Raw genomic sequence first — 21,171 nt, forward strand, 5'->3', positions numbered from 1 at the left:
CCTGAAAATTTTCAGGACCCACAACCGCATTCTCGGAAAACACGCTGTGTGAACGAAACGGGACTGGTCGTCTGTCACGTCATACAGTGCGAGAGAGTGCCACTCTGCTGCACAAACACTCGTCTGCCGTGTATTGCCTGTATTCATGGTTTCAGTCATTTACAGTGACGGAGAAATGAACTGTGTGTCATCTGAAAGTTTATCCAGTCAGTTTTTCTCCACCGGAGCTGGCCCAATCAGAATTGTGTTCTGCGCACAACTGAAATACACTTGCAAGATGCTTCACGACGCCATAGAAGAACCTTTTTTGTCTAAATGGTTCCATAAAGAACCTTTAACATCTGAAGAACCTTTCTGTTTCATAAAAGATTCTTTGTGGTTCTTCAGATTATGAAATGGTAAGAAAGAGATGGTTCTTTAAAGAACCTTTGACTGAATGGTTCTTTGTGGAACCAAAAATGGTTCTTTAATGGCATCGCTGTGAAGAACCTTTTAAAGCACCTTTATTTTTAAAAGTGTATAAAAGCTGCTGTCGGTTAATGAAGATTTGACAGACGAACTCGCGGCTCGATTAGACTCTTGCCATGTCATAATAATGTGATAAGACTTTCAGTTCTATGGATGTCACCATCTTTGATATTACTTTGATCACTGTCTCTGTGATTACTGGTAAAAAAAAATACGGGCTTGACTCCTGTTGCACGTTCATACAAACACTATTCGAGAAACAACTGTAAGTTTCTGTATGAATGGGACATTTAGAGACTCACACCTGTAAGTAAATGCGGTTGTCAATCCCAAAAACTGAAAGTGTAAATGTAGCCTAGCTGTCCAGTTCCGTTCACACAGTGCTTTTTTTTTTTCTGAGAATGCGGTTGTGAATTCTGATACAGGTGTGAGTTCCGATACAGAATGCGGTTCTCACTGTAAATAACTATACTGTGCATGTGAACGCAACCGTGTTAAGGACTCAAATATAGGACTGACAACCGTATTCTTCTGCTGTGTGAATGTGGCCAAAACTATAAATGAATTTGATAAGAAGCAATAAAATAAAATAAAATAAAATAAAATAAAATAAAATAAAATAAAATAAAATAAAATAAAATAAAATAAAATAAAATAAAATAAAATAAAATAAAATAAAATAAAATAAAATAAAATAAAATAAAAAATAAAATAAAATAAAATAAAATAACAAAATAAAATAAAATAAAATAAAATAAAATAATGATAGCACTGAAAAGCAATTTCAAAGACCTGAACTTTGCTTAAAGTTAACATTAACTGCTGGTACATAAGTGTCAAAAATCTGTGAACCATGCAGTTGTAAGTGAAACAATTCAGAAATTCTATTTGCATAAAATCAATGAAATGTCTGTATGTTTTCTGATTAGTAAACAAATAACAGTCCCAGTCATGCAAAGTGTACTAGTCACCTGAACATACATGGTTTTGTAAGCAGGAAAAGATAGAAACACTGATCAGAAAGTAGGAACAACAAAAACGACAACAACACTGTCTCATGGTGAACACACAGATCACAGTCTATCACAGCTGAGCGGCATTTCAAGAGTCTTTTTTCCTTGCCTGTATTGCCTGCAATTCCAGACGAGAAAACAGAACTTAACAAATTAAATATCACAGTTTGAACCATTAATGATTTTGTTAAATGAGTAACACTGTTAAGTGAGACATATAGCAGTGTCAGTGATGACACTGGCTGCATACCAGATCACAAAGAGGCTAAAACCTCCCTTTTCACTGGGCCGCATCCAGGATTACTGCTGAATTCTTTACAAGGGTTGCACTTGTTAGGGCAAGCAGACACACTATGTCAGCAGCTAACACACTGACAGGGTGGAGAGAGAGATAGTGAGTGAGAGAGAGAGAGAGAGAGGGAGAGAGAGAGGCACACTCAGGGGTGTGTCTTATACGTTTAGTTCCTCAAGGAAGTACAACTCAAATTATCTTGTTACAGTGGTGTGAGCACAAGACAGAGTTTGTGGAGGAGTTTTCTTTGATTTCACCTGTCTGAGGAGATTATTTCATCACTCGCACGCTGGATTTCAACCACCTGTTCTGAGCACAGAGGGAGGACAGAGCGTTTGAACTGAAGAGGGAGAGTGAACGAGAGAAAAGCCAGGTGAGTTTGTCTTGGTCTTGACCTCTGCCCTCTCCTCCATCATCTCAGGGACCGCTGTGACCATGTACACATAAGATGATGTTACTTCAGTGGATTAAAAACATAGCAAAGTCTTCCAGGTGTTGTTAAGATGAAAAATATGTCAGGATTCTTTTTTAACAGCAAGGGAAACTTTCATTTTACAGTTTTGTTTTGGTTAAAAGTGCGTGCTTAGGAAATCTGGAAGTTTGCAGTCAAATGTCAAGTTGAAACTTGTTTTTCTGTTCAACCACTCCCATGTTAAACATCTAAAACACACTGGGATAGTTGATGTTCCATCCGGTGGACCTTTTATAAACAAAACAATGTCCAGTCTTCCTTTATAAGCCAGCAATTTGAAGAAAAGACACTGAAATAAAAACCGTGCTGCCTCATTCAGGGTCCTATATTCTGTGAACTCAGTCTATGGATAGTTTTTTGTAGCAGCATGTGTCAGGAGAAATTAGCTGTTGTGGGTTTAACTGACAAAATCGGGGTAAAAGCTGTGCCAAACAGCCCAGAGTTTCACTTCCTTTATGATTAGGTTTAAACATTGTTTGGTTATATAATATAAAAAAAGAACTTCTCATGCTGAGTAAAATAGCACTGTGTTACAAAGAAAAACAGCGGTGGATTCTCACCACATGCGAAGAATGAAAATGCCAGGAAAAAAAAACAAAAAAACAAGTGGTATTGGGTAATAAGGAAAGTTTTGCACAATACGTGACATCATTACATACGCAAAACTCAGTGTTCAGGTGCTTGGGAGAGATATTGAAGGGAAAACACATGGCACGTCAAGAACAAGCACCAAACTCACGTTTTTACATGTATGTTGGTGCATATGGGCGTAGGAATGATTTAAAACCAGGGCGGACACATTAAGCAATGATTCTTTAATGATTTCCTTAAGTAAGTAATGATGAATATAAGCCTGTGTTATTAGAGAACACCAGGTTGAAAAGACCAGCATGTGTTGCGTTTTCAATGCAGGCCTATGGGGTCTGATGTCCCGTCAGGCTTTTTAACTAGCTTAACCAGCTGGCCTACCTCAGTCAGAAGAACATCATCATAAACCAGCTTGGAAATGCATGGCATTCTCTTTGGTGAAATCTTAAACCAACCTAATTTTTACCAAGCTGGTTTCACATGGAGTTTAGGCACTGAGAGCATATCTAAAATAGTTTAACACCAGTAAGCCTGCATTAAGCAGGAGTTTTTTCAGCTGTTTGTCTATCACTTTCATTTAGCCATTCAGAAACAAACTGCTCCCACTCACACACTTCAAAACTGTACTTTCCACACTCTCATTTTTTATATATTTATCGTAATAGTCACGTTTGACCCTTTTGAATAACAAAAACCCCCAAACAGTGGGCTGCCAAATATCGTGCAACTCAGATGCAGGTTTTGACCCGTCTCTTCTGTGCTGTCACTCGGCCTTGTGCTGTGAGTTGCTGTTTTGTAATGACAGGGTGACTACTGTGGTCTTTAGGATGGAGGAACAACATGATTCCTCACATCCTGTAAATCCCCTGGGCTTTACACACGTGAACACACACACACACACAGAGCCACAGGCTCTGCGCTGAAGTCATCTGAGGAATGCTAAATATTTACCTTGTCTGCGACAAACCTTTCAATCAGGAGAGAGTGGATACAGATACGTTTCAGCTGATTCGAAGTGAAGAGGTATAAAATGAATGAATTTGCCTTACCTTAGATTGCCTTAGATGTTTTTTTAGCCAAGAGTCTAGAACTAAAAGTCAATCGTTATCAAAATAAGGTAGAGTTGCTCATATCTTATCTTGTAAGGTATGAATGAGCTAAGTATGGGCCCTAAAAAAATCCAAGAGCAGAATCATTTCTTTTAAAATTGCTTAATATATCATTTTATTTATTAAATTAAAATGTTAATTTATTTATTAAATAATATTATTTAGTAAATGTTATCAAATAACACATTTTAATATTTTATTTAATCATTATTATTAATTATTTATTTGGTAACTCTTTATTTTACGATTTCTTAACTAGTTGCTTATTAGCATGCATATTACTAGAATATTAGCCATTTATTAGTACTAATTAAGCAAATATTAACGCCTTATTCTACATGACCTTATTCTACATCCCTAATCCAACCCAATGGCTAAACTTAACTACTACCTTAAGCAGCAAATTAGTAATTTATTGAGGGAAAATCATAGTTAATAGTGAATAAGTGTTCACTATTCTAAAGTGTTACCATTTATTTAATATATTTTATTTTTTTTGTTTAGGTTTCCTTTTTTAAAAAAAAAAAAAAAAAAAAAAAAAAAAAACTCTTACCATTATTTAATTATTTTTCTTTTTTTCTTTATTTTATTAAATTATTTTATTAAATAAAACAAATCATATTACCTGACACTAATGATTGACACACATGGTTTCTTGATAGATAGATAGATAGATAGATAGATAGATAGATAGATAGATAGATAGAGCAGAACAAATTTTATATTTATTTTTAAAAAAAAAAGAAGTAAAGTTGCATCTAAACAGCCACAAAGGAAACACTAGACATCAGATTGGTTTTGCTCTAATTAGATTAATTAGAGTAAATGAGAAATAGCAAGTGTTAAACTCTAGGATCATGTTGCTTTCGCAGTTCAACTGAAGTGTACAACATGCTGATTTGTTCAAATGAGTATTTATATAGTTGTTTTGATGTTCCATGTCGCAGAATGTAAAGTAATGGCTGTTCTAATGCACTCAGTGCGTCTAATTAAATAGAGTTCATTAGGAAATGAAACTCTAACTGCATTAAATTTTTAATCAGGTTGGTTCGCCATAAACAGAATTGGATTTAAAAAGCAAAACACATCTGATTGCACTGAGATATGACATCACTTTTGGCACATCTTGATTCATTTAAAAGAACACAACGCAGGTCATTTGCACGTTAATATATTTTACAGTTATTGCATTTGTAAGAGAATCACTGCGCAAATGAGGATTACATCCGTAATTCATATTGTAGGACAGGATTTTTACTAAACGCTGCACTGATAGATAATCACCAATGACAAGAACATCTAATGAAGAAAAAATGCAAGACCTCAGAAATTGCACCAATACACTGAAGAAATTTCTAAACACATAAATGCCTGTGTCATGATACAATCTTCAGATTCATGTAAGAACTTGTGAGTACTATGCAGTGAGTCTTTCTTTCATACATGTCTTTGCACGTTCTTTTGACTATACAATCTGTGAAGCAATGCTGAACTATGCTGTGTTGGAGAGACGACAGCCTAAATGCACAAAGATGTGCATTCAAACGATAGTTAAACTTGTATTTTTTGCAGTTTTTTATACTGCACACACACACACACACACACACACACACAAAACAAATCTAAATTCAAAGGACTAGTTCACCCAAAGATTACTTGATATTTACTCACCCTCAGGCCATTTAAAAAATGTAGAGTTTGTTTCTTTATCAGATAGATTTGGAGAAATGCAGGATTGTATCACTTGCTCATAAAGGATCAAAAAGTTCTGAAGCAAAAAGTTATGCATTTGTAAGGAACAAATGCATGATTAAGACATTTTTAACTTTAAAAGGATAGTTTGCCCAAACATTCTGTCATTAATTACTCAGCTTCATGTCGTTCCAAACCCGTAAGACCTTTGCTCATCTTCAGAACACAAATTAAGATATTTTTGATGAAATCCGAAAGCTTTCTGACCCTCCATAGACAGCAAGGGAACTACCATAACTGAGGCCCAGAAAGGTAGTAAAGACATTGTTAAAATAGTCCATGTAACATCAGTGGTTCAACCGCAATTTAAAGAAAATAGGATCCAAATGATATAATGCTAAATTACTCTAAATTTGTTCAATGAGGAACCAAATGTGCACTACCAGTAAAAAGTTTTTAAACAGTAAGATTTTTTTGTTTTTTAAATAAGACTCACCAAGCCTGCATTTATTTGATCCCAAATACAGAAAAAGTAATATTGTGAAATATTTTTACTATTTGAAATAACTGTTTTCTATTTGAATATTTTCAAATGTAATTTATTCCTGTGATCAAAGCTAAATTTTCAGCATCATTACTCCAGTCTTCAGTGTCACATGATCCTTCAGAAATCATTCTAATATGCTGATTTGCTGTTCAAGAAACATCTATTATTATCATTATTATTATCAATATTTATTTGATGAATCCAAAGATCGGCATTTATCTGAAAAAAATAGCTTTTGTAACATTACACACTATACCTCAGTATAATAGTATAATTTGTGTGGGGGGGGAGGGGGGGAGGGGGAAGAAATTATAGAAATGAATACTTTTATTTAGCAAGGATGCTTTAAATTGATCAAAAGTGATGATAACATGATCTTCTGAACTTTCTATTCTTCAAAGAAACCTGAAAAAAATTCTACTCTAGCTGCTTTCAACATAATAATAATGATGATAATAATAATAAACTTTTTTTTTTTTTTTTTTTTTTTTGAGAAGCAAATCAGAATATTAGAATGATTTCTGAAGGATCATGTGACTGGAGTAATGATGCTAAAAATTCAGCTTTGAAATCACAAAAATAAATTACATTTTAAAATATATTCAAATAGAAAACAGTTCTTTTAAATAGTAAAAATATTTCAAAATTGTACTGTTTTTGCTGTACTTTGGATCAAATAAATGCATAGTTGGTGAGCAGAAGAGACTTCTTCTTCTTCAAAAAAATATTACTGTTCAAAAACGTTGAGACTGGTAATGTACATGACAAAACAAATAAATTGAATTAAATTATATAAAAATCATCTACATGTACCAATAGCGTACCACATGTAGCGCCATCTGGGCGTCCCGAGTTAGAGTCCCAGCTTGTGGACCTTTCCCGATCCCACCTACCCAGCTCTCTCTCTCCGACTTCGTTTCCTGTCACTACTATATTGTCCTATAAAAAAAAAAAAGCGAAATTGCCAAAATAAATAATAAAAAAATAATAATAATAAATCATCTACATCTCGGATGGGCTGATTAAATTGCAAGTAAAAATTCTATTTTGGGTGAACTATTTCTTTAAACTTGATAAAATGCTAAATGCTATACAGACACACACTGATCACAGATGTTTGGATGTCATTGCGCAGCATTGAAAGCTGTATATGATGACACATCATCTTGAGAATAATTAGTGTTGTTTATGAGATGTGTGGGCAATGATGAGGTCCTAAAAGGCATGAGCTTTCCCCTGATGAACAAAGTGTTAGAGTAAGAACGTAAGGGGACTTCCCCATGGTGGGAGTTCTCCCAGCGCTGACAGTCTTACCAATACACAAATAGAAATAAAATAAAAGGGAAAATGCAGTTAGTCATAAGAAAAGTTCATAAACACCACCATAACACGTGATAAATCATATGCACATATTAAATGTATCATATGACCTGTTTTTTGAATAATCTTTTTTTAATAATGCTAATCTCTTAAATAAAACAAGTTACTGAGGGGTTACATTAACTTAAAATGTACTGTATTAGGAAGTAACAAACCAAAAGTATCAGCATCTTACTATTAATCTCTCCTCTTTCTTTTTAAGACATGGAGTCGTTCAGCTCCAAGGACATGGCGCTTAAGGCTCAGAAAAAGATCCTGAGCCAAATGGCCAATAAGTCTGTGGTGCAGATGTTCATCGATGATACCAGCAGCGAGATTCTAGATGAGCTTTACCGGGTGTCAAAAGAGTACACTGGGAACCGCTCAGAGGCCCAGAAAGTGGTGAAAAACCTCATTAAGGTGGTGGTGAAGATAGCTGTCCTTTTCAGGCACAACCGATTCAATGATGAGGAGCTAAAGCTGGCCCAGAATTTCCAAAAGAAATTGCACCAGGGAGCCATGACAGCCATCAGCTTCCACGAGGTACACAACACATGCATCTAACACCTTTAAAAAAGTATTTTCTGAATTTCTCTGTTTCATAAAATTCAGGTAAGGTTTATTAATAAAATCTAAAAGCGAGTAATTTTGAACTATGAAGACATAGTTCATAACATAGTTATGATATTTGTTACACTGCATAAGGTAAAAAGCCATCTAAGGTTTTGACAGTGTGCTGCTTTCCTGATTTACCAAGCCAAGAATATCTATTGTTTTTTTTTCTGGGGGGATGTGGGGAAAGTGAGTGGCCTCTGACAGTATCGTTCTAAAGTTTTGACAGTGTGCTGCTTATCTGATCTACCAAAAAAAATTGTTATTATTTTTAAAAAAAAAGTTATTTACCTCTGACAGTATCGTTAACCTACTTTGACCACTGACAGCATGTGGGGGGAAAAAATAAAAATAAAATATAAAGTTAAAAATAAAGTAAACATTGGAAAAAATATCATTTTGCACAAAAGGCATTAAAATAAAATAAAACAAAACAAAATAAAATAAAATTTTGCACAAAAAAAAAACAAAACAAGAAAAAAAAAAAAAAACATTAAAATGAAAAAATTAAATTAAATTAAATTAAATACTGGAAAAATAACATTTTGCACAAAAAAAAACAACAACAAGAAAACAAAAAAAAAACATTAAAATGAAAAAATAAAATAAAATTAAATTAAATACTGGAAAAATAACATTTTGCACAAAAAAAAAAAAACATCAAAATAAACTAAAAAAGTAAAATAAAAAAACGAAGCAAAATAACATTTATAAAAGTAGAAAAAAATAAAAAAAGTAAAAATAAAATAAAGTACAATAAAATAATAAAAAGTAAAAACATTTATTTGTTTTATTGTATTTTATTTTGAAATAATAAAATAAAATAATAAATTAAAATAAAATTTATAAGTAAATACAAGTAAAACAGTAAGTAAATAAACAAAAAATATAACATTATAAGTAAACGTTAAAGTAAAAAAAGTTTAAAATAAAAATAAATAAAATTGATAAAGTAAACAAAAGTTTATTATTTTATTCTATTTTATTTTGAAATAAAATAAAATAAAATAAACACTGGAAAAATAACGTTTCGCACAAAAAAACATTAAAATAAAATACAATAAAGAAAATAAAATGAAAAAAAATGAAAAAAATGAAAAAAAAAAAAATTGGAAAAAACAACTTAACTTTTGCACAAAAAAAGTCACATTTTTGCCATTTTCAGTCACATCGTTTGGCACTATAAGAATATTCATAAGCTAAAAATTATATAAAATAAAAAACAATTACAATAAAACAAAAAATATATGAGAAACATTTTTTTTAATTGTTCTATTAATATAAACGTAATCATTTTTAATTCTTTAATTTTTATTGTCATTGTTTGCTTAACAAATGTCGTAACCTAAGCATTTTTAGCATTTATGTAAGCATTTCTTTTACTTTACAAAACCACAATTTATTTATTTGTTAATTATTTGTCAGTAGATCATTAAGTGGCTTAACCTGCATCCAGCTTTCAACAAAGCAAGTGGTGTGGTTCTGAACACAGCCTTGTTTGTAACCATGTTTGTACTTAAAGTCTCTTCTTCCCCTTCACAGGTAGATTTCACATTTGACAAAGCAGTTATGTCGGAGATCCTGACAGAAAGTAGGGACATGCTTCTGAAGCTTGTAAACACTCACCTCACACCAAAATCCCACGGACGCATCAACCACGTCTTCAACCATTATGCTGACCCAGAGCTCCTCACCCAGCTTTACAACCCATCCGGGCCTCTCAAACCCCACCTCACCAAAATCTGCAACGGCCTTAACAAACTGCTGGAGGACGGGACGTTATGAGGACGGCAAAGCACTGAAAGACTTTCACAGGACTGGCATGGAGGAGCACCTGTTATCTCAGACTGCATACAATGCAACCAAAGAGGCAGAAAGTGACTGACTGAAGGCGTCGCATTTCAGTTCAACTTTTGAAATAGTGTTGCTGGGCTGTTAATGAATATTAGATCAATCAATGACCTCACACTGTTAACACAGCCACTGTTACTGCCTGAGCGAGCTCAGATCAAATATAAAAATATCATCAGAACAATTTTTTTAAGCTCTGAGACTCCAGCTGTGTTGGATAGCGGTTTTCTAGACTACTTATTTTTTAATAATGATGTGATTTAATAAACCACTGGGGTTCAGCTATTCTGCTGTAAATGAGAACACACTGTATTGTTCAAAACTGTTAACATTTTTCAGCTGATTATTTACCTCCCATTACAACAAGAAGCAGAACACATTTAGTAAGGCATTCTATTTCCACTGCCATCTAGTGTTACCCTGTGGTTATGGCTATGATACAAATCTAAGCTTGGCACTACACAGTCAACAACTTTATTTTGACATGAACAGCCCTGAAGGGGATCTGCTGTGTTCTAAAAGGGAACAACCACTAAATAAATATTTCCTTATAGCCCTCGCTTATGCTCATGTAATCTGCTTACAGAGTTGCAACACACTACTCTTTGAAAGTTTGGGATCAGTAAGATTTGTTTTTTATACTTTCATTAGGGACGTGTTAAATTGATCAAACGTTAATTAAAAAAAAAAATAATAATAAAAAAACAATAAAATAAACAGGTTAAAATAAAATAAAGTAATAATAAAACATAAATGAATTAAAATAAAAAATAATAAATTAAAATTAAATAAATAAATAAATAAAATAAATGAAATACAATACAAAAATATAACAAAAATAAAATAAAAAATAAATAAAATAAAGTAAAATAAAATATAAAATAATAAAATACAATAAAAAAAACTAATCAAATAAAAAGTAAAATAAAATATAAAACAATAAACTTAAAAATAAAAAGGTTTATTTATTTTACAATAAAGTATGATAAAAAATTCAAACAAATAAAAAGTAAAATAAAATAAAAAACAATAAAATAAAAATGTTAAAACAAAATAAAATAATAGTAAAACAAATTAATTAAATAAATAAAGTGCAATACAAAAATCAAATCAAATCAAATAAAAAGTAAAGCAAAATAAAATAAAATAAAATATAAAATAAAATAATAAAATACAATAAAAAAGCAAGTAAAATAAAAAGTAAACCTAAAATAAAATATAAAATAAAAGAAAAAAAATAATAAAAAGGTTTATTTATTTTCAAATAAAATAAAGTACGACTAAAAAACAAACAAACAAAAAGTAAAATAAAATAAAATATTAAATAATAAAATTAAATTAAAAAAATTAAAAGTAAAAAGGTTTATTTATTTTACAATAAAATAAAGTACAATAAAATATAAAATAAAATTAATTATTAAATTAAAATAATAAAAAACATTGGAAAATAATATTTTGTGCAAAAAAAAACATTCAAATAAAGTACAATAAAAAAGTAAAATAAAATAAAAAATAAAGTAAAATAAAATAAAGTAGAAATAAAATATAAAATAAACTTTTTTTTTTTTACTTTTTTTAAATAATAATAATATATGTATTGTATAATAACAAAGTGAAAAATTAAATAAAATAAACACTGGAAAAATAACATTTTGCACAAAAAAAAACATAATAAATTTAAAATAAAGTGAAGTAAAAATAAACATATATACACTAAATAAATATTTATTTAGTGTATTTTTTTTTTATTTAGACAGATGTTTATTTATAAAAATTTAACAAAAGATTTATGTTTCAAAATGCTGTTCTGTTAACCTTTTTGTTGAAAGACCTGAAAAAATGTATCAGTTTCCACAAAAATATTAAGCAGCACTGTTTTCAACACTGACATTAATATCAACTCAAGCACCAAATCAGCATATTAGAATGATTTTTGAAGAATTATGCGACACTGAAAACACAGGAATTTGTATTTGCATTGATCTAATCTGACATAACATTTTATGTCTATAAATAATTTTAAAGACAAGAAACAGCCTACAAAAGCAAAATGATTATATTGTGTTGTCTGGTAAACTTTAATATTTATAATACACACCATAATGCTTTGTATGAACATGCAATTCATTAATTCCAGCTTAGAAATGCACGTGATTGAAGGAATACTGGCTGTGACGTCAAATGAGAACAATACATGCTTTAGTTGCATGTTACAACTTAGTTCATCTTTTGTTACTATTTGCCACTGCTTATCACTTAAGATTTCAAAGCTTAAAGACAAAGATCTGTATGTTTTTGGCATTTAATCAAGCGTTTCATACTGCATTCATTTACTGTGGAGGAGTGTTTGTAAAGTTCACAAAGTCACTGATGCAAAACACAAACCAGTCCAGGAAACGAACATCTTTATCATGTTTTGGTGAGGGCATTAGACACTTTAGCACAACGTAAATCACACAGGAAAAACACCAAACTAAGCAGCGCAAAATTATGCATTGACATTATGCACTGACAGATGTCAGATGGCACGTTCCCACAGCATATACTTTCAATTTCCTAAAACTGAAGCATTTCTATCAAGTATTTGTGAGGTAGTGTTAAAATCAATATCAGTTTGCAAGTGCATTACTTTTTTTCAAGATAGATTCCCAATTAGTTTTTCCGCTCAAGTGCAGTCGTCTATGTCACACACAAAACGGTGTCATTACTTTGGCTATGCTCATGTGAAAAGCAGAATCAGAAGTATAATTCACATTATTACTTTTAGTCATCAAGCTACAGTGCTTTTACAGTGCTAATATGTGTGCAAGCCTAAAGCTGGTAATATTTTTATTAAAAAAAAATTATTATGGCAAGCCACTCCAGCAGTTTCCACATTTTAAAGGCATGCAACCCAATGAGGGAGCCCTCAAAAACAATCAATTTGTGCAAATAACACAGTCAGAAGAGTCCTAATAAATGCCTACATCAGAGCTGGAAGATCTCATCCTCCCTATCCCTCAAATTCCTGGTCCGTCTGGTGATTGTAACGGGAACGGCTCCCAAAATGGCCTGCTGGGTGGATGCTCTGTCAGACGTCGGATTGCTGTGACGGAGTTGCTCCATAGATGAAATCCTTTAAATGAAAAAAAAAAGAATGTTTTAAACGACTTAATTACTGGAAAGGTTGTGCTAAAAGGTTATGTCGTGCCATTTCTTTGTGAATATCTGTAAGATTGCTTAGCAATTTCTGATTATGAACTGCTTCCAAGTAAAGGGGTGTTCACATCTAGAACAATAACTATAAAGCAGGCACACTTACACAGGGCATACAGATCAATTCAAAAGTTTACATACTCCTTGCAGAATCTACAAATATTAATTATTTTATCAAAATAAGAAGGACACAATGCATTAAGAGCCAGGGGTGAAAACTTTTTGAATTTGAAGATCAGGGTACATTTAACGTATTATGTCTTCTGGGAAACATGTAAGTATCTTCTGCAGCTTGTATGTTATTGAGGCAAAATAATTCATTCTGTTCAAAAGTTTACACCCCTGGCTCTTAAAGCATGGTTTTTCCTTCTGGAGCATCAGTGAGTATTTGAACCTTCTGTAATAGTTGCATATGAGTCCCTCAGTTGTCCTCAGTGTGAAAAGATGGATCTCAAAATCATACAGTCATTGTTGGAAAGGGTTCAAATACACAAAAATGCTGAAAAACTAAAGAATCTGTGGAACCTTAAGGACTTTTCTGACAGCAGGCAGTTTAACTGTTCAGGACAAACAAGGGACTCATGAACAACTATCACTAAAAAAAAAAAAAAAAAAAAAAAATAATAATAATAATAATAATAATAATAATAATAATAATAATTCAGGTGACAATACAGTATTAAGAATCAAGTGTATGTAAATTTTTGAAACGGGGCCACTTTATAAATTCAAGGTAAGTACTACATAAAAAATAACACGCATTTTGTATGATCCCTCTTATTTTGGTCAAATTATTAACATTTTGCAGATTCTGCAAGGTGTGTGAAAACTTTTGACTTGAACTGTATATACAGGCCTCCAGACTAACATTTGAGACCAGTGGCAACAGCACCTGATTTAATATTAGTAATATTACATGTCTTGTAACATAGCTTGAGTTGGGTTGGGTGTAGATGTAAATTTATTTTCATTAACACAAATAGTACAAATTGAACAACCTTGTTTTTAAAGGGAATCCTGGGTATTAAGTACTTGTATGGCTTAATATAATGCAAATAATGTCTCTTACTCAAATATGTAGTCGAAAACTCATTAAAGATTTACTTTATTTTAAAAATCCACATTATTTTATATCGTCCTAAATCGCTGCAGAAGTACCGACCCAGTGTTTACAAAGTGAATATGCACAGAATGTCAAACGGCATTTACGAAAAAGGTAAAACGGCGATGTAGGATGATTTTGAACTTGGAGGAGAAAATGAGATGGAAGTTTTTCAACATACCCTATCTGTATTGAACCGGAAAAAAGTTCACTCAGACTTAGACGAGCATCTGAGCTTAAAACGCATATAAATTGTAATTTTATATTTAGAAAATAACTGATCGATTTGCTAGATAAGAATCTTCTTCCTCAGCTGGGATCATTTAGAGCCCTTTAAAGCTGCATTTAAACTACATTTTGGAAGTTCAAATTTAGGGGCACCAAAGAAGTCCACTATATGGAGAGAAATTCTGAAATGTTTTCCTTAAAAAACAATATTTTTAAGACTGAAGAAGGAAAGACATGAACATCTTGGATGACAAGGGGGTGAGTACATTATCTGTAAATTTTTGTTCTGGAAGTGAACCACTCCTTTAATATCTGGCATTCCACAGGTAAAACCAAACATGGCACCACCATGGTAAAAACAAAAGTTTTAATGTTATCTAGAATGGCTGTGAGGTATTTAGTTATTTCGGCGTCAGTGTTGTCGAGAATGTCAGCACTGGTTCATCTGGCTTTGAACTAGTTTATCTCACCATGACAATTGTGGTTTGTATCAGAGACCTCTGTACCAAGCTCAAATGTTTCTCACTGGATCAGTTTAGCAGTCACATAATCGAAACCAATCAGCAGGTAAAATGCATTTTGCCATTTGAAATTCATGCATGGGTTGCAACTGGCCTGTGGGCTGTAGTTTGGACAGATATAAAGATATCTATAACAATAACTATATAGTGTACACTAAAGCAAAATAACATTCTGTTTATTACAAGCACACACTGCAGTTATGTATCTGCCATTTGAAATGTTTGACCTCTTTAAAAGCAGAATGGACTCTGACTGGCTGTCAATGTTTTTATTGTTCATCAACTGGGAAAAAAAGTCACGATTTTAACAATACCATTCCTCTATGCTTGTTATAGTTGAGGTGTAGACTATTTCAGTTTAGGACTAACTTGAACGTGCCTTAAATTCTACATCTTTTTTTGGGGGGTACGAATCAGCTGATGTTCATTGTAACCTCTCCCAAGTCAAATGACTCATGGTTCTTTCATTAAACTAAAACTTGCTGAACAACTCAGCTGACAGCAAACAAAACGAATGCAACAAGTGAACTCTGTAACATCCTAACCTAACCTAACAATGACAGCAGTCATAATTTCATTCTGACAACTTACTGTTTCTCTCCCTCCTGGCAGGTCTTCACAGCTGCTTGTTTGGACTGACTGATCAAGCTGTCTATCTTTTTCAGGTATTCCACTGGTGACAGATCACATCTAGAGTCTGTTTGGCTTTTGGGAATCTCATTAGAAATCTCTGTGTGTATTTGTGCTGGACTTGTCTCGCCCTCGGTCAATTCCACTCCATTTGTGAACGACACGGACTCTGTCAGCACCGGGATGAAGAGGGACTCCTTCAGGAATATTGAATCATTTGTGTACAGTCTGTTTGCCCTTTTGATTTGCTCCATCTGTAAAGACAGAAAAAGAAGTTTAACGTACATAATGTTAATAGTTATGTAACTGCCTCCAAAATAAAGGTTTAAAAGGTCATTTCTCAAACACCTGCTTTCTGTTTACTTACAGACACGCCATATTTCAGTGATATTCCTTGCAAAGTCTCACCGGGCTGGACTTTATGTTCAATTCGTCTTTGTCTAACGGGTGATAATGAAGAGGTCACCAGGCTGCCGTAGGACCGGGTGCGCTGGCCGCGTAGGAGGCCGTGAGTCCCGGCCAGTGACGATGACTGATCCGCAGACATGACCCAAGCTCCAGCGTTTATCTAATAATGACTTAAGATGAACTTCAGCTGACCATCTCCGGCTGCTGAACGCATGACGGCAGAACTCAACATAACAGCTTCTGTTATGAGTCAATTTATCGGGGATAAATAAAGTCTGCAAAAATAAAAACAAACTCTGATTTAATTGTCACGCACTAAGAATAAACTGGAAATAAAGCCTTTAACGCCACTCAACCGGTAGTTAAGTCACACTGTGAAAAAAAAAAAAATTCAGTCCTAACGTTACGTGGACTCATAGACGTTTGAATGCTTTTACGTTAACTTATTAGGTGCGCTGACTTTGCTTAAATAACAGCGGCGCCCCAAAATGAAAATTTAGACATCAAGTAATACATCAATCATTAAAAAAAAGAGAAATATTACCGGTCGCCATTACATTTTCAGTTCGGACAGTCTTAAAACTTATTTGTCCCAAGCCCTGAACAAATTAGCTTAGCCTCTGTTGCCATGGCGTTAGCTAAATTAAGATCCGCCCATGTCCCACACATTTTAGCGAATCGATTCTTTCGGTCAATGAATTGATTAAAAGTGATTCATCAGTTCTTTTCCGTCATCACGTGTTTTCTAAGGTTTTACAAGCATTGAACACGAATAAAGCTTGTTTCGAGACAGTAAGTCATTAGAAAAACTTACTGGTTTAGCTCTGAATGGATCAGTGCGAATTGCAAAGGAATCGTTCACGAAGTGACTCGATTCGTTTATGAATCAAACACCGCTACCCATAATTCCAGAGACACAAACAGGAAGAATGGGATGTTTTAGTAAGCCTGCTTATCGGTGGCATTGAATAAGAATTTAGCTGTTTTTACTTGAAAAAGCAAGACTGCAGGTCGCCAATCATGTCTTTCAAAAGGGAGGGTGATGATCAGTGTCAGCTGAATGTACTGAAGGTATAACAAAAACAGCGAGTACACAAAAAATATGCGTTATTTGTAAACATACACCAGTCCCCTTTTCACTATTTTTCTGTCTCTCGTTCTCTTACAAGAAACGACGTGTTGCAGATCTTCTGTCTAACTTCATCCCAGATGATGAAGCTACTCTGATGAAAAACGGAAGGTGATTATTTCTTGCTGGTTGTTTGGATTGCAAAAGTAGTATGTGTTATGTGTTAAGTAATATGTATTATCCTCCACTGTAGATACAGCTGCCTTGTGTGTTCTCACCGTCCTGTGTTTGACACTGTTGATATGCTCATGGTGCACAGGAAGGGAAAGCGACACCTTGAAGGTGAGATTCTTCATATGTGTTTAGTCAGCTTCTGTATAAATTAACATTCAGGATGTAAGTCCTCTTTGGCCTATTTGTTAATAGGAATGAAATGGTTCTACGGGAAAAAGAACGACATGCAACGTGAAATTGATAAAAGAAGACATCAAGACTATGTTAAAACAGAAGATGAGCGACAGGTAACTGAATTCAATTTCTTTAACCAGTAGAATTCGAAAGTCCATCCAACTTTTTATCATCTATCATATTATAATTGATAATAAATGTGAAAAGTTTGAACAAATTTGAAATTGTCTGCATTTCAGTGACCACAAATACATTTATTTGGCCATAAAATAGTGCAGCATTAAAAAATATTTATTTTTTTATTTTACATCATATTTCTTTATTTTAATTTTCAGATTTTCAGAACCCACAGTACTGTGTGTGTGTGTATATATATATATATATATATATATATATATGTATATACACTACCGTTCAAAAGTTTGGGGTCAGTACATTTTTCTTGTTTTTTTTGTTTTTTTTTTTAAAGAAATTAATACTTTTATTCACCAAGGATGTATTAAGTTAATAATTAAAAGTTTATTAAAAGTTAATAATAAATAATTTACATTGTTATAAAATATTTATATTTTGAATAAACACTGTACTTTTTAAACTTGTTATTCATGAAAGAATCCTGAAAAAAAAAATTACAGGTTCCAAAAAATATTTGGCAGCACAACTGTTGATATTATCCAACACTGATCATTCTAATAATAAATCCGCATATTAGAATGATTTCTGAAGGATCATGTGACACTTAAGACTGGAGTAACAGCTGATAAAAATTCAGCTTTTCATCACAGGAATAAATTCTGTTTTAAAGTATGTTAAAATAAAAAACATTATTTTATATTGTAAAAACATTTTGAATTACTGTTTTTTTTTTCTATATTTTTAATCAAATAAATGCAGCCTTGATGAGCATAAGAGACTTCTTTAAAGACTATTACAAGTCTTACTGACCCCAAACTTTTGAACGGTAGTGTGTGTGTATATATATATATAAACAAGGTCCTATACTCAGTACAGTTTTGTTTGTCCTTAGGAACCCTCCAGTTCAGCTCCTCTTCTGAGCCAAACACGTAAAATTACCCATCATGCCCTACTCAGAACTGCTCCATACAGTAGCTGCCACAGAAAGGCCAGGTAATGTGAGCTGAACCATCTTTGTCTAATAATTTTTTATAGTCCTCTCTAAGCTGTTTGTCGTCTTAGTTTCATTGATTAATTGTTTTGTTTTTTCATATTCTACATTCATTAAGTGAACGAATGGAATCGTCAGGATGTGATCAAGAAGATAGGAAAGATCAAATCAATATCAGCTCATCAACTCAATCATCCATTAGGACAGAAAGTATTGGCTCCATATCAACAACTAGTACAATAGGTACAACAAATATCTATTTGTTTGAATTAATGGAGTCGTTCATTCTTTTAATTTTCCATATGCATTGTGTTAATTGTCATTCGTAGTGCATCAGGGACAGACTGAAGGGAAAGGAGTGACAAAAAAGAAGAAGAACGGATCCAGGAATGTGTGTGAGCCTATAACCGAGGAGAGACGCAGAGAACTGGAACACTACCTCAAATTAAAAAGGTATGGCAACATTTAACACCGTGATTAACTTTTAACACATTCTGACTGTAGAACTAATGCTAACACCCAAATAGGTATTAAATGAACAGCTCACCCAAATATGAACATTTGTTGAAAATTTGCCCTCTCAGGCCATGCAAGATGTAGATGAGTTTGTTTCTTCATTGGAACAAATTTGGAGAAATTTAATATTGCATTACTTGCTCTCCAAGGGATCCTCTACAAATTTCTCCAGATCTGTTTTGGTTAAACAAACTCAATGACATCTTGGATGACCTGAGGGTGTGTACTATTAATTTAAAACTAAATGATCTCATCTGTAGTGCCCACACAGAAATCATTAAATTTATTAAATCATTAACTTTTTCTCACTTGTCTGTTCCAGTTCGGGATGGCTGCAGGACAGAAGTGGTAAATGGGTTAAAGATGAAAATGTTGAGTTTGACTCGGATGAAGAAGAACCGGATCTGTTGCCTCCTTGCAGTGAATCTTCATAGCACTCGATACTGTTCAGCAACTGCCAAAAATGCTTCAGGATACATATACATACTGAGTGGCATGTGATAGGACGATATTGTCTCTGTTCACAGCTCTCATATGACATCTCTGTGACCTACTTTATATACAACAGGTCGAAACTTTAGGACATTCTTTTTGGAAAAGAGTTTGTGCTGTTGCATTTTGTAAATTGTATTAGTACCATGTACTTGACATCTTGTTTAACCAACAGAGGATGTTTTATTATAGAAAATGCAAAAAGAATTGTCATATTTCTATGTGAATAAAGTGAGGAGGTTGTGGCTCATTTTGTTGAATCTCATGTGGTGTATTATCACATATATCGTTATCATTTATCACTTTCAATATTAGAATGTAGATTGTATTATGAAAGAGGTGCAAATCTGTTCCAAATCGAGAACAGAATGTGGAACGGCTGCTTCGCTGTGTGGATCCTTTGCCAAATGCCATCAGTTTTTTACCATAGTGGGATTGCACATTTTGAAGTAGGACTGTAAAGTTTAGCCAGCTACCAAAATCAAAACCCAATATTAACTTAAACACTTCAAGTCATGAATCTGTCAAATAAAAAATGTTTTACAAAAAGGCATATATTTGTCTTTGAAAACAAATAATGGTAGTTAAGAGGTGGATCTTGAGATTTTTCCTATGTTAGCATGTGTTCCAAGGGGGGAGCATAAATCTCCTTGAGGAAGGTGGTATATTTGGAGCTTTGTAACTCAAACCCATGAGACTAGGTTTCATGACTGGGTGGTTTGTGTGTAAAAATAGGTTAGCGGAGGGGGAGCAGGAAGCCCCGCCATAGGATATTGAATAGTTCCATTTGTTTTGTGCCTGTGGGTTTAGGTCATCATATAATCAAAGTTATGACATGAGTCATGCATTTTATCTCAGTCCTCCATTAATTCAATAATGCATCATCTAAATCAAATCTAAATAGTTACAGAGTCCAGATCTACAAAGGATAATGAAGCTGTTTTGTACATTGAGTCTGCTTGAGAGCATCTGCTTTGAGAATGCATTACAGTATTTACAATACTCATTCAAAAATATGGGGTCGGCAAGACTATTTCAATGTTTTTGAAAAATGCTCAGCACAGCTGCATTTATGTGATCAAAACATACAGTAAAAATGGTAATATTGTTAAATATTACAACTTTTTTTTTTTTTGTATTTTAATGTATTTTAAAATAATTTCTTCCTGTAATGGCAGAGCTAAATTTTCAGCAGTCATTCAGAGTCACATGGTCCTTCAGTAAACATTTTAATATGCAGATTTGGTTTTTAAGAAAACATTTTTTTCTTATTATCAATGTTGAACAGTTGTGCTGCTTACTATTTTGTGGAAATGGTTTTTATTTTGTGTTCTTTGATAAATAGAAAGTTCAAAAGTTTAAAATAATATATTTGTAATAGAAGTTTTCTATAAAAAAAAGTATATTAAAGAAAGTATAAAAAAAATGTTTTTTTTTCTCAGAATTCGTGTTTTTTGTGAGATAAACTCGCAA

General features: G+C 32.9%; 3 protein-coding genes across 6 annotated transcripts; 2 read left to right on the forward strand and 1 right to left on the reverse strand.

Moving 5' to 3' along the window:
* The first annotated feature begins 1,927 nt into the window (after positions 1-1,927).
* tnfaip8l2b (tumor necrosis factor, alpha-induced protein 8-like 2b) lies at positions 1,928-10,695 on the forward strand. Its single transcript, XM_051131427.1, has 3 exons — positions 1,928-2,146; positions 7,764-8,083; positions 9,695-10,695. The coding sequence occupies exons 2-3, from the start codon at positions 7,766-7,768 to the stop codon at positions 9,935-9,937; spliced, it is 561 nt and encodes a 186-aa protein (XP_050987384.1). The 5' UTR covers positions 1,928-2,146; positions 7,764-7,765; the 3' UTR covers positions 9,938-10,695.
* Positions 6,826-16,735, reverse strand: lysmd1 (LysM, putative peptidoglycan-binding, domain containing 1). Of its 4 annotated transcripts, none has more exons than XM_051131426.1 (4): positions 16,047-16,714; positions 15,641-15,933; positions 12,970-13,118; positions 6,826-7,120 (listed from the first exon to the last, which is right to left on the reverse strand). In XM_051131426.1, exons 1-3 carry the CDS (start codon positions 16,224-16,226, stop codon positions 12,971-12,973), a joined length of 621 nt encoding a protein of 206 aa, XP_050987383.1. In that variant the 5' UTR covers positions 16,227-16,714; the 3' UTR covers positions 6,826-7,120; position 12,970. The 4 variants fall into 4 exon arrangements, with proteins under 4 accessions (XP_050987383.1, XP_050987381.1, XP_050987382.1 ...); XM_051131424.1 differs by lacking the exon at positions 6,826-7,120 and having other exon boundaries at positions 12,505-13,118; positions 16,047-16,362; positions 16,632-16,735; XM_051131425.1 differs by lacking the exon at positions 6,826-7,120 and having other exon boundaries at positions 12,505-13,118; positions 16,047-16,362; positions 16,645-16,714.
* Positions 16,736-16,987: 252 nt separating this feature from the next.
* scnm1 (sodium channel modifier 1) lies at positions 16,988-19,958 on the forward strand. The gene is made up of 8 exons (XM_051131421.1): positions 16,988-17,158; positions 17,257-17,327; positions 17,410-17,498; positions 17,583-17,677; positions 18,592-18,692; positions 18,809-18,933; positions 19,020-19,143; positions 19,529-19,958. The coding sequence occupies exons 1-8, from the start codon at positions 17,108-17,110 to the stop codon at positions 19,638-19,640; spliced, it is 768 nt and encodes a 255-aa protein (XP_050987378.1). The 5' UTR covers positions 16,988-17,107; the 3' UTR covers positions 19,641-19,958.
* Positions 19,959-21,171: the final 1,213 nt, after the last annotated feature.

This window comes from Labeo rohita, chromosome 16, assembly GCF_022985175.1.
Source record: "Labeo rohita strain BAU-BD-2019 chromosome 16, IGBB_LRoh.1.0, whole genome shotgun sequence".
In the NCBI taxonomy this organism is placed as follows: domain Eukaryota; kingdom Metazoa; phylum Chordata; class Actinopteri; order Cypriniformes; family Cyprinidae; genus Labeo; species Labeo rohita.